A 12,609-nucleotide genomic window follows, 5' to 3' on the forward strand; every position below is an offset into this window, starting at 1 on the left:
GAAGTCTGAGCCCGTCCGAGGGCAGTGGGTGAATCCCGGGCGCGTGCTCTGACTCCCAGGGCTGTGTCCCCGCAGCCAGGTCACCCTGATCCCCGTGGCCACTCGTGCTCAGGGACTGCACCGCTGCGTGCAGCAGCGTTGGTGCGTGGGGACTGCACCTTCTAACCCGCCTCAGCCCCTCTTCCTTCGTGCATCTCTTCCTGTTTTTGGTAGAATGAGTGAGAGAGACATACAAAGCCTGAGCAAATGGGTTTTCGTGCTCACTCTCTGCCTTACCACGCTGTGGGGAAGACTGACGCTGGCCTCCACCCATCACAGAAGCCATTCAGGTAGGGGAAGCGACGTCCTTGCTATGTGCATCACTGTCCTGTGCAATCGCCCTGGGCCCCCATGGTGCTGGTGGTACCTTGGGGTCTCCATGGGACGCCCAGGGTGGGGGTTACATGGGGCCAAGATGTTTGGTGAAGGTCTGTCCCTCGTTCCTGGGTGGGAGGACAAGTGCAGGTGGTCTCCGGTCATGGCGCGCACCGGCTGCGGGAGCGGGCGGCTGTCTCTCTGAGGACCAGAGGCCAACAGCCTGGGGGACCTCGGTGTCCAGCCCCGTCGCTGGGGTCTGGGCGGTGAGGATGAGCGTGCCGAAGGCGCGGGGCAGAATCCAGCAAATGGACACCGAGAGGCACCGACACTTTCTCTCCGGTGCTGCGGGATTTGCACTTCGAGTGTCCGTGTGTGCAGGAACCTCCCTGGGCTGCTCCTCGGAGACAGGCAGGAACCTGCAGCCAAGGAACAGTAAGGCTGTTCCTTGCAGTTATAACTTGTAAATATTTAATATGGGGCATTTAAAAACTGTTGCTTGGTGAGCCTAGCTGGCCTGAGGAGCTGAAAAGCGATTTTCTTCATGTCTGTAGCAAAATCTGAGACACATCTATGTATTCAGGTAATTCCCGAGGTAATTCTTCATCTGTGAGCAGCAAGACGTAACTCCTTCCATCTAAGTTGCAATGAGTGTCACAAACCACGCTTGTTATGCGATGGACACTCTCCACTTTAGGCTTTCATTAGAAATACAAATTTTCAGCCCTCTGGTTGTAAAGATCATCTTGAAACATGGAACAAGTATAAACTGATGTAGAACTGAAAGTCTTGTGAGAAAGCGCAGCCTTGGCTCTGGGGTGTTAATTTATTCCCAGCGGTGGCTTTGAGATCCCCCTCTGTGCGTTTACGTTGGAATGCTGTTTTGTGTGATGAGTGTGATTTTTGGAGGGGTTACGTGAGCCCACGGTTGAAGTTTGTGTCTTGAGAAGAGGAGCGGCTGAGAAGTCGTGCTCAGCCCTTCGTGCCCGTCCTGCCTGGCGCAGGAGCCCGCCGGGCCACGCTGGAGGGGGGATCCGGGGGTTCCTCTCCTCGGTGCGTGGTGGGAGGATGGCGGGGGCGGGTGGGAGCTGCCGTTACGGGCGTGCTGGCAGAGTTGTGCAGCAGGGCGGCAGAGCCGAGTGCTTGGGGTACGGAGCAATGCTGGGGCACGTGCTGTCTGCCTCTTGTGCCTGTGTTTGGAAAATAAGGTATTTAGGGTTAATTTGAAATTGTTCTTGCTCTTGCCTGACCCCGCACCTTACTCTGTTCTATTTCTGTCATTTTTGCCTGGCAGTTCTAATCCGGTAATCCCCATCCTCGTTGCTTAAAACCAAAACGAGAGTGACTCCCTCAACCAGCTAGTCAGCAGTTGCCTGCCTTACCCTCTTTCTAACCTGTAGCAGGTGCACGAGAAGATAAAACTCCTCAGTCGTTTCTGGAATGACTTTTTGGCACCAGCCCAGGACTCCCCAGGATTCGGGCTCAGGCACTACCTGCAGCCGGGCACTCGCCCACCCTGCCCGGTCCCCGGGTTTGCAGGGGAGCTGCTGCTTCAGGGAAGAGTCAGACCTGGCATTAATAAAGCAGCGACTCACCCAGGTTTAAAGTGCAAATGCCCAAGTGTACTCGTGGGTGTGAATTATGTATAAATCTTGCTCCATATGTGAGGAGACCGGCTCATGTATTCGTGTGCTCGCAGGCAGAGAGCTGGGGATTTTCACTCACACAGACTTATCCACAGCAGACCAAATCTTGTACTTTTTATTCAAGCAAATTCTAACCCTCAGCAAAGAGGGCATACCAGGAGCAAATACTTAAAAGTTTGACCCCGCTCTGTGTCTGTATTAACACGGTTTCTCTCTGCACATCCTGGTTTCCTGGCACTGTAAGAATTTTGCGTGGCTGCACTGGCTGCTGCCCCCTCTCCTGGGCTGGATTTCCATGGGCTCAAACCAGGAATTCTTTGCCTGCTTGCTGAGTTCATGGGCTTTATTTTCCTGTTGTTTGCCCTGTGCTTTTGCTTCATTTGGGACAGTTTTCGGTAAAGGTTATGTTTGAAACGCCCTTTCATAAGGTTGCATTCTCAGTTGCAATGACATTTTTGTCCTAGGAAGCCCGCAGTTACATTTCTGCATGTGGAGTTGATCTGGAGGTGGGAGCGGGGATAGCTCTACCGCTGATGCCTGCCTGCCACCCCCAGAGTCAGATGCTGATGGACTGTGTGTGTAAAAGGACAGACACATCCAGAGCTTTCAGCAGTTTAGAGCATTGTGTTTATTCACAGTTAAAACCAGGTGTGGCACCTAAAAATGAACAATAGCAGAGGAAGATCTTTAATTGTGACAGTGCGACCACAAGGTTTCAGAGCCCCCAAACTCATGAATTTCTTGAACAGAGAGCCCGCGTGCAGACCTTCTGTTAGCCGTCCAGGGAAACACCGCACTGTAAACATCTGGCTGTAGAAATAAGATCTCATCACTGTTGCTCACCCAGCACATGGGGAATGCTAATGTGCCCAAGCAGAGTGGTGCTTCCTGGGGCATGTGGTTGGATTTAAATAGCCACATGAATCAAGTGCGGAGATTAAGTCATTTGGAAATGGAATAGGAGACTCCTCAGTGAAGAATGATTCACCAGCAATTTGATGTAATGTGGTGAGCTCTACGTGATGAACAAGGCTTGCTTGTCTGGATACAGCTCCTGCAAAGGTGGCCCCAGCATCTTCAGATAAACCCTTCTAATGCTGATAATCGAAGTGCCATCTTTGCCTTCGTTCACATTCATCACTCAACCCGGAGCAGAAGTAAAGGCATTTAGTCAGCTGGGATTTGCTTCCAGGAAATGAGGTTCTCTGAGTGAATGGAGATCACCGATTTCTGATTATCTTGTAAAAGAGATTTACTGGTCAGCGCATAGCTGCTCGGAGTGAAGACAGCAGCTCTGTGGCGTTTTTTTGTGAGATACTTCTGCAAGATTCCCTCTCGCTTGGGGAAGCGTTGGCTTCTCCGTCGTGTGCAGCCTTTATATCAAGATGGAATATTTTCCTAAGCCACCTTCTCTAGATGAGGCAGAAGCTGCTCTGGGTGTGTGGGACGCACCGCTCGGCGCCGCAGAGGAAGGCAGGTTGTGTGTGGGGAGCTGTATCCTCTATCCATCTTCTAGCCGCAGGGTGCCCGTACGGGTTCATCTGTCACACAACGGCAGAGCCCTTTCAGCTGTTCTCGACGCAGTCCAGGCATTTGTTTTCTGCTTGCAAGTGTGAAGTGGTGGGATTTGCACGAGCAGTTCATGGATGTGCACACGCTTGCACATGCAACAAAGGGGGACAGGGCATGATGTAGAGTCTTGAGGTGACAAGGTAGTAAAAAAACCCCAACTGACATGCAGTGATAATAAGCAATAAAAACAAGCCTGCTTCTCTCCAAAACCCTCTTAAATAATAAATGCATCTAAGGCAGTAGTGATTTTAAGACTTTAATTATTTAGTGAATATTACTAGTAGAGTTGTTGCAGGGCACGGCGTACAGATCGCTCATGCCACCGGCTGCCCGCGAGCCGCTCGTTCCCCCGTGCCCCCGGGGCTGTGCTGCCCTCCGAGCCCGCGGCTCCGCTCCCCACCGGGGACTGGACCTCTGCCTCCCTCCCGGTTCTGCCTGGGCTCTGCGGTGCTGCTCAGCCCTCCGCGGGACACCTGGACCCCTTTAACGGCATTTCAGTGCCCAGGAGGAAGGGGTTTTGACGCGGAGGGTTTGGGCATTGCCTGGCAGTTACATGCATTCAACTGCTCTTCATTTTACATCTCTCCACCAGCAAGCAGAGCGATATTTTACACTGAACATGTGGAGCAGTGCCCACGCCTTCCTGAGACACACAAAACGTGTCGTTTTGGGTTATGCCATAAAAAAACATGTTCTGCTGCTCACTTAAAGGTCAGCCAGAGCAGGACAGTGTTTTTATTTTATTTTTGCATGCAGGATTCAAAAGCCTTGTGCTCTTACATTGCTTTTGTGGTTCCATGAGATAAGATTTTTTTTTTTTTTTTTTTTTAAAAAAAGGATTCCAGTGGGGAAATACCAGTTAAATGGGAGGGAGAAGCATGACAGCAGCTCTGGAACTTACTCCAGGCTCTCTGGGGCTTTCCTGCTCTCAGTGTTACACACACCATCCATCTGATTTGCATTTTCAGTCCTATCTGGTTCAAAGTTTCCTGCTGCTCAGCAAAAGGAGGAGCACCCGAGGGAGCTCCGGAGGAGCCTATCGCTCTCCCTGCGCTCGGGCTCCAGCCCTCTCCTGGCTCTTCCCAGGCGTGTGACATAAAAGCCCGGCGTGGCAGGGAGCCCCTCAGCACCGCTCTCCTGCCAGCACCCCTTGGCACGGGGCTGTTCATCTCTTCTGCAACAAGGAAACAGCAAAGTCTCTTGCTGACATCCTGGGAATCACCGTATCTGATGCCGAGAGATTCATTTGCGTCATTATCCCCCCCAAAACTCCTGAGCTCGGATGTTGGGGTCTGTGGCACTCGTGTCTGGTGTGGTCCGTGCTGCCTGCGGTCGAGGGGCAGGGAAGCGGGTGAATCTGTTTGGTGTGTGGGGAGCTGAGATGCTTTACGCCATGCAGGGTGGCTCTTGCCCTGCTCCCTGTGGGGCCGTCCCTCCTGCTCAAATGCAGCCTGCAGCTCTGCAGCGAGGGGACGCACCGTGCCCTGCTGCTGTGCCTCCTGCTGGGGCTGGCGCCCGGAGGGGTCTGCACTGGAGAGAAGTGCCTGGGGCAAGTTTCCAGTGTAATTGCGTCCCAGGGCAGGATGTCGGATGCTCACAAGACCTTTAGGCAGATGAAAGTATTTCACGGCCCGAGAGAGGGCCATCAGCAGAGCCCTTGCTGCAGGGCTGTGTGTGCCCCGGGGGGACGTGGGGCTGGTGCCAGGAGGCTGCTGGACCTCCGTGGTGCGTCAGTTTGTCTTTGAGCTGTTCAGGGTTTGAATCCTGGGGCAGAAGCAGGCGGGTGAGCTGGGTCCAGCCTGGCTGCAGGCGGTGGGGCATCCGTCCCCGCGCGCGGCGCTCCGTGTAGGCAGCTGCTCCTGGCACTGCAGTTTACTGCCGGACCCCGCCAGCTGCGGCTGCCTGGGCTCTGACTGGCTCAAAGGAAAGCTGCACGCTTTCGTGGGAAGACAAAGGCTTTCTGAACCTTTCTCTTCTGAGGCTCGCTCCATGCTCCCTGCACAACCGCAGACCTGCACCCCCGGCACAGCTTGGCTAATCACAGCCCCAGGCTGGGTCCGGCAGGGCTGGAGCACAAAGCACGGTCTTATCAGCAAGAGCATCTCCCATCTGCCGTGGTTTTGCCTTCTCCAGGCGGGCTGCCCGGAGGGCTGGGGGCAAGGTGCGAGCTGGAGGTGGACGGTGTCTGTCTGTCCTGGTGGGAGCACCTTCCTTGTGTCTGTCTGCACACCTGCAGTCTGCTGGGACGGCCGGGGTTCCTTGGTGCGACTGGCAGGGACACGGCAGGTGCCCACGGGCTCCTGCCAGGGCGGGACGGGCTCCGAGGCTGCGGGTCCGGCACCACGCTGCCGCCGTGCTCAGCCGGCTGCAGTAAGGCAGAGGAGAGGTGAATTTTTCTTTATCTCCGTGCTGCACCTTTCTGAGCAAATTAAAAGAGCTTTGGTGTGTTAGCGAACTCTTATTGCACGGCTGTAATGGGCGATTTCTCAGTTCTGTCTGGCTCTCCCTTGGCTGAACCTTTTTAAATTAGCTGAAAATGAGAAGCCGGAGAGCAGAAGTGAGAGGGAGCAGAGGGGTCGTCTGGCCCTTCCTCCTGGGAAGAGCTCTGCTAATGAAGCTTTGCGGGGAGGCTTTTATAAAAACGAGTCAAAACCACAACTACGTGTGAGCGCTGAAGTTGGAGGGTATAAAATCCCCTGTTGGGGGGGCTATGTTGGGGTGCGCAGGGGGGGTGAGTGACTCCTCGTGGTCCTGGACCAGAGCATGGTGGGAATGTGGGTTCATAGTCAGCCAAAGCCAAGGACCTCTGCTTATTCCTCAAATTATTTGAAAAAATCCCATTAACTATAAAAACAGGGCAAAATAGACATGTTTATTCTGTAATGAGTTGCTTTCCTTCTCACTTTCACCAAAGTCTACCATTTCTGCATACAAAAAGAATGGAAATTATCATTAAAGCTGAATTATGATGGCATTTAAAAGGGAGGATAAAATTTATGGTCAGAGATGCTATTACAAAATACTTCCAGGATAGGTAATTGTGTAATTATTATGGGCAGAAATGAAAGTGATGGTTCATTAAAAGAAAATGACCATGAAATAACAATAAATAAAGCCATATTAAAGCCGTGGTAATTGCATGGCCTGCCCGTGTGCTGGCGGGTGCAGGGCACAGGGGTGCGTGGCTCCCGGCTGTGGCTCCCCGACAGAGCAGGCTGCGAGGGACAAGCAGCGTTGTCACTGCCCACGTTCACGTTAGGATGTGGCGTTTCCACGCAGCAGCGAGTGACTCTCTGCCCTGGCCCCAGGCTGGTGGCATCGCTGGGGAGAGAGTCCTGGGGCGGCTCCTCGCGTCCTGCCCTCTCGTCTCCCGGCCGGTGCTCGGACGCGGTGGGAACAGGAGAGGGGTGAGGACTGCTTTGGCTGGAAGCTGGCACAGCCGTGCCTGGCTGGCACAAGCAGGAGGTTGCACTTGGATCAGCATTTCCCAGCAGAGATGTGAAAACGCGGCTGCAAGGCAGAGGGATTTCCCCCAGCGCCTGGGGAGAGATCCCATTTCCCTGAGCTTTCATTTGAGAAGGTGAAGTGGCTGCTTTCCAAAAGCTCCTGGAAGGCAGGCGGTTTTTGCTGGTGAGCGTGGGTACGTGCTGCCTCTCCCCGGGAGCGCTTGCCATGACGCCGGTCAGCCACCCCCGGTCCCCCCCGCCGAGCTGGGCAGGGGACACCAGCACAAACCTGCGGCACGAACCCCCTGGGCCGGCCGCCTCACTTTGCAGGGCTGGGGGTGGATGGGGCCCCAGGACCCTCAGCAGGACCCTCCTGGCAGCTGGAAGCAGAGCTGCTGGGTGGGAGGGTGGGCTGGCACGGGCAGGTCCACAACAGCCGGAGCCGCGCATGCTGCGAAAGGGCTGACCGTGGGTACCGCCAGCAGCAGCACGCCACGCCGCTCCCCACGGCCCTGCATGTCCTGATTGCGCCCTTTAGCGAGGCTTTCCTCTGGCAGCTGCCGAGGGCTCCTGTGGGGCTCCTGCCCGCATCCTGGGGCATGGAAGGTGCTGAGCACATGCTCCCAAGCTGAGGACACAGAGCAGCCAGGTCTGACGGTGTGATGCGTGCCTGTCTGCATGCATTTCGGGATGGCACACTGCAGAAATGCAGCTTCCCCATCCTCCCTGCAGCCTGGCTCCTGCTTGCTGCGGACATAAAAGCCTGTTCCTGGTGACCCAGGGGATGTCTCGGTGCGTGGCTCTGCACTTGCTCCTCCAGTGCTCATTAAACAGGACCTGCAGGGATCACCCGCTCTCAGGTCATGGGAATGAAGTCTATCCAGCCCTGTTTGGCTAATTTGTATTGTGCTTGTGTGGGCCGTTACCCAGCGAAAGTCATTGATTTGCGATGCTAACTAGCTTCTAAACCTGGATCCCAGAGGTGATAAGCCAGCACATTAGTTTTCTTTCTTCCTTAATATTTTAGTGGCACTGGGAGGGGGAGCAGCAGAGCAGCCCGGATTTCTGATGAACACCATGACATTTCTGTGTCACTGCAGGGCAGAGACGCCGTCCTGGTCCTCCCGCCTCCAGCCAGAGGATGGTGCATGATGGCGAGACGGCAGCATTGGTTTTAGCTGGGGTCGGAGGTGGTGGTACTCTGTTTGAAGCCAAAGGCAGCACAATGCACCATCCCCTTTTTAGCAAAGTGTGCATCTCATTATCAGCTGCAATTAACTAATGTGCTCATTCATTTCAATAAAGCTCTTGGCTTGGCCGTGGCAAGAGGCTATTAATTTTGCTGGGTAGGATGGGTGTGAGGGCTGTTAGGAGTAAGAGCTCAGATGCAGGAGGTCTGGAGCAGGACCAGTGCTTCTCCTTACGGGTGGGCTGGGGAGATGCTGGGTCGAGCCGCGTGTATGTCATCAGCAGCCCCGGGGCGATTGCCGGAGGCCGGGACAGCGCTGCCCACACCGGGCTCTCCCGGTGCCTCGGTCGCAGCACACACCGGCAGCGCTGCCCGGGGTCAGTGAGCGGGAGGTGGGAGGTGGCCTGGGGGCTCCGGGGCGCAGCCCTGCGTGACGGCGGCTGTTTCTCCTCCCGCAGTGCACGTAGAGCCCGGCACATGCGAAGTCATTGCAGCTCACCGGTGCTGCAATAAGAACAAGATCGAGGAGCGCTCCCAGACGGTGAAATGCTCCTGCTTCCCGGGGCAGGTGGCAGGGACGACACGGGCAGCTCCCTCCTGCGTGGATGGTGAGTACCCCGTGGCCACAAGCCGGGTATCGTGAACCCCCCCAACCGCGTCTTCCCTGTCGGTCAGGCTGGTGCAGAGTTTCTGTGCCCCCGGTATTAGCAGAGGAGACCTGCCCAGGGCCTCCTGCAGCGGAGCAGAGGGGCAGAGGAAGCGTTTTGGGGATGCTCTCCATTGGTGTGGCTGCGTTTCCCCGCCCCGTGCAGCCCCCGCTGCGTGCCATGGGTGGGTTCGGGGGCTCCCACAGTTCAAGCTCCTCCAGCGTGTCACTGTGCTAGGACCAGGTGCCGCAGCATTGATCCCTGCGCGCCTGCTCACCGCGCTGCTGCAGCCGGGGGCAGGGATGTGCTGCAGCCATGCAGCACCATCACCTGCGAGGAGCACTAAGCAAAGCTCCAGCCATGTATATTTTATCGAATGGCATCACGTGGCGTCGCCGAAGAGCCAGCGGGAGCAGCTGCAGCTTCTGCCAGCGTGGTATCGATTCGCTTGACAGCCAGTGTCCTGCGAGCACAGTTGTGCCACACCAAGAAATGCCAGGATGAATTGTCAGGGAAGGCTTTCATTGTCCCAAACAGCTCGTGTGCGTCATCTTTCCCAAAGGTAGGGGAGCCCTCTCTGGTTACCCCCGTTGGAGGCACCAATTACAAGAGCCTAAGAGAGCCGAGCCGTGGTAGATGGTCCCTTTGCCCCCGTAAGAGGAGCCTGCAGTCGGTTAGTGAACAGCGCTTCTCCCTGCTCTTGTTGGGCGTGAGGACGGGGCTGTCGTCAGGCTTTTCACCTGGGGTGGGGAGAGGAGGCAGGGTGCTTCGGAGGCAGCTGGAGCGGTCGGGTCAGATGAGGCCGGGCAGCCAAGGAGCGGCTCCTCGGCAGGGTCTGCGCTGGAGAGAGGGGCTGCACCTCCTGCCCTGCCCTCCCGCAGCTCCCGCAGGCAGGCGGGGCTGGCACCCTGTCCCCAGGCACTGCCAGCCCAGAGCAGCCTCGCCAGTCCTCCGTGCCCCGTGCCGCAGCCCGGCCGCTGACGCCCTCCTCTCCCCCAGCCTCCATCGTGCTGCAGAAGTGGTGGTGCCAGATGGAGCCGTGCCTCGACGGGGAGGAGTGCAAGGTGCTGCCCGACCTCTCGGGCTGGAGCTGCAGTAGCGGCAACAAAGTGAAGACGACCAAGGTACGTCCCCTGGCAGGGTGCTGACGCGGGAAGCCTCGCTGGCCTGTCCCCGGCCTGCGGCAAGCAAAGCCCAGGAAAGCGTCCCCGGAGAGTTCGCAGGGGAAGGGGAGAGCCTCAGCTTTTCCAGGGCACGTGCCGTTTGTTACGGATGCACCTAAGCAGAGCAGAGGGTCTGGGCTGTGGTGTTGTCACCGGTGCTGGAGGGGTGGGCGGGGGTAGCACAAACCCCGAGTGGGTCCCACAGCTTTGCTGATCGATAACTCCCACGGTGAGGAGGGCGTTGCGTGGCTCAGCCCGCGAGCAGACGTGCTGGGGACGTTTCTGTACCAGTCCAGGGCTGCTGGGCCGTCCTGGCTGCTCCCCAGGGTCTCCCCGCTGCTCCGGGGCAGCAGGTTGCTCGTCCCAGCTGAGTGGCACAGCCCTGAATCCGTCACCGCTCTCCCGTCTGAGGCAATCATCTGTGACAGAGCACTACATGATTATTATTTTCATGGCTTGCTGAATGCCCCAAAGAACAAGGTATAATTAAAATTTTATCAAACTCATTAGTAATTACATATATGCCATGGTTAATCAGTTGCATAATTTTGTAATCATTGTTCATACTGTTGAGTGTAATTATTCCTTATGCTTTAGTTTTTCCCTGCCATAAAATTATCGTATTAAGTGATGTTGGGATTTTTTTCATTATTGCTATTATTTTTGTGCACTGAAAGCACTTTCATGCTCAAGTATTTTTATGGACGTCCAAGAAGGTTCCTCTGGCCCTGGGCATCCATTACTGACCAGTAACTGCAGCACTACAATTAGCTCATTGTCTTTTTCCCATCTTAATGTTGTTTGTTTATTTTTTCCCCCCAGCTGCTAAATAAGCCTAAAGCCTCTGCTCTGGCTTTGCTGTCCTGGGCTCTCCCTGGAGACCATCCCCGTCTGCAGGACCCCAGGGCTTCCGCTCTCCTCCCTCCTCCAACAGCCCTGACCTCCATGGCCATCCTCCTAGCACCCCTTTTGGGTGCCTTGCCCTCCCCTCGGGAGGCGGCGTTTTGGAAACGCAGACCTGTGTTTTCAAAAGGATTTTGGGTGTCCCGTTAGGAACTGCGCCGAGGGGGCTGGATTTGCCCCTCCCTGGTCCCCTCTCAGACAGACCCCCAGTGGAAGCTGTAGCCAGAGCATGGGGTTCACAAACAATCCATAAGCTGAAATTTGGAACAAACACCCCATTAAATGAATGCGAAGAGCAAATCATATTTGCATCTCCTGTGGCTGTTGACTGGAATTCGCAGATGGGGGAATCAGCTGGGTGCGTTGGGCGACTCGCCCGCTGCAGACAGGTTGACCGTTTCCATTAGCAGGCGCCTGCCCCACTCTTCTCCTCTGCCCGCAGGTCACGCGATAGCCTCTGTGCCGCTCAGCGGCGGCTGGCCAGCCTCGGCGCGGGTCCCCGGTGCTCTGCAGAGCCGTGAGCAGCAGGACGTGGTCCGGCCGGGCGGTGCCTGCGGAGGCGGGATGCTCCGGCGCTGCCGTCCTGCGCCTGCTGGTACTGTGCCAGGTACTGGAGCAGAGCATCCGCTGAGCCTCGGCTTCCCTGGAGGCTGCAAGTATGGGACCCCAGCGCAGCTGCAAGACTCTTGTCACTCCACGGTCCCCTCCTCCCCCGTGGACACACTCACCGACCAAGAAATGGGCTCATTTTCCCATCCTCTTAAATAAAATACTCCAATCATGTAAGAGCTGTTGACAATACAGAGACAGACGGACAGCGGTCCCCCAAAATGGGCTTTATTCTGAAATAGCTGAAATCATTGCTGTGAGTCGCCCTTCCCCATCTCCCAAGACGTTGAATCAGGGTCGCTGTCAGGAATTGGGAAGTCAGTTTGGGGGGTTGTGTGACGCCCTCCCCCGTTTGGCTCACGGCTCCTGGCCCGGTGGGTTCCCAGGAGCAGGAGCTGAGCTCCGGCCTGACCTCGTGTCACCCGGGGGCCAGGGACCTGCTCCGACCCCCGGAGCGTTGTGCTTTCCTGCCCCATGACCTGGCTGCTGTGACCATGTGTGGCAAATGCATCGGCGTGACCGGGGCCGTCTGACACCCCGTCAGCCCCCGGAGATGGTGAAATGTCTCCATGGAGCATGCTGCTGGTTTCTCCTTCCTCAGTAATTGCATTAATCAGGCTGCGAGTTTAATATCTGTTCTCTACCATGCAAGTCCCAGGCACCAAGTTACTGCTTGTGTTTGCAATCGAATTTCAGAATAACGCGCGGGGGAAGCCCTCTTCTGTCTGGGGGTCTGCTGTGCCTGACACCGGGCAGATGCCCAGCCAGAGACCCAGACCGAGCCAGGCTTCATTGCATTAATTCAAAATAAAGAAAAATGTACCATCTCCTGGCCGTGAGCTCGTGACCTTCTCCAGGATGCACCGTTTACCCTGGCATGGCAGCTCGAGGGGGAGAGGAACAGGAGCCCCGTGGTCCTGACATCGGCAGGGCGGGGGACCCCCGGGCTGCTGCACTGGTGGGGCCGGTGGCACACGGCCTGAGCAAGAGCATCGCTGCGGGGGAGCGGGGCCAATGCCTCCCTGGGCGCCCCAGCCCCACTCTGTGACCCGTGCGGGGGGGGACGTGCCGGCTCAGGAG

The 12,609-nt window shown here is 56.4% G+C and overlaps 1 protein-coding gene across 1 annotated transcript; it reads left to right on the plus strand.

The window, feature by feature from the left end:
- Positions 1-214: 214 nt before the first annotated feature.
- On the plus strand, positions 215-12,356 carry TAFA3 (TAFA chemokine like family member 3). The gene is made up of 4 exons (XM_075173991.1): positions 215-329; positions 8,666-8,815; positions 9,854-9,978; positions 11,363-12,356. The coding sequence occupies exons 1-4, from the start codon at positions 215-217 to the stop codon at positions 11,372-11,374; spliced, it is 402 nt and encodes a 133-aa protein (XP_075030092.1). The 3' UTR covers positions 11,375-12,356.
- Positions 12,357-12,609: the final 253 nt, after the last annotated feature.

Source organism: Calonectris borealis, chromosome 26 (genome assembly GCF_964195595.1).
Source record: "Calonectris borealis chromosome 26, bCalBor7.hap1.2, whole genome shotgun sequence".
Lineage (NCBI taxonomy): Eukaryota > Metazoa > Chordata > Aves > Procellariiformes > Procellariidae > Calonectris > Calonectris borealis.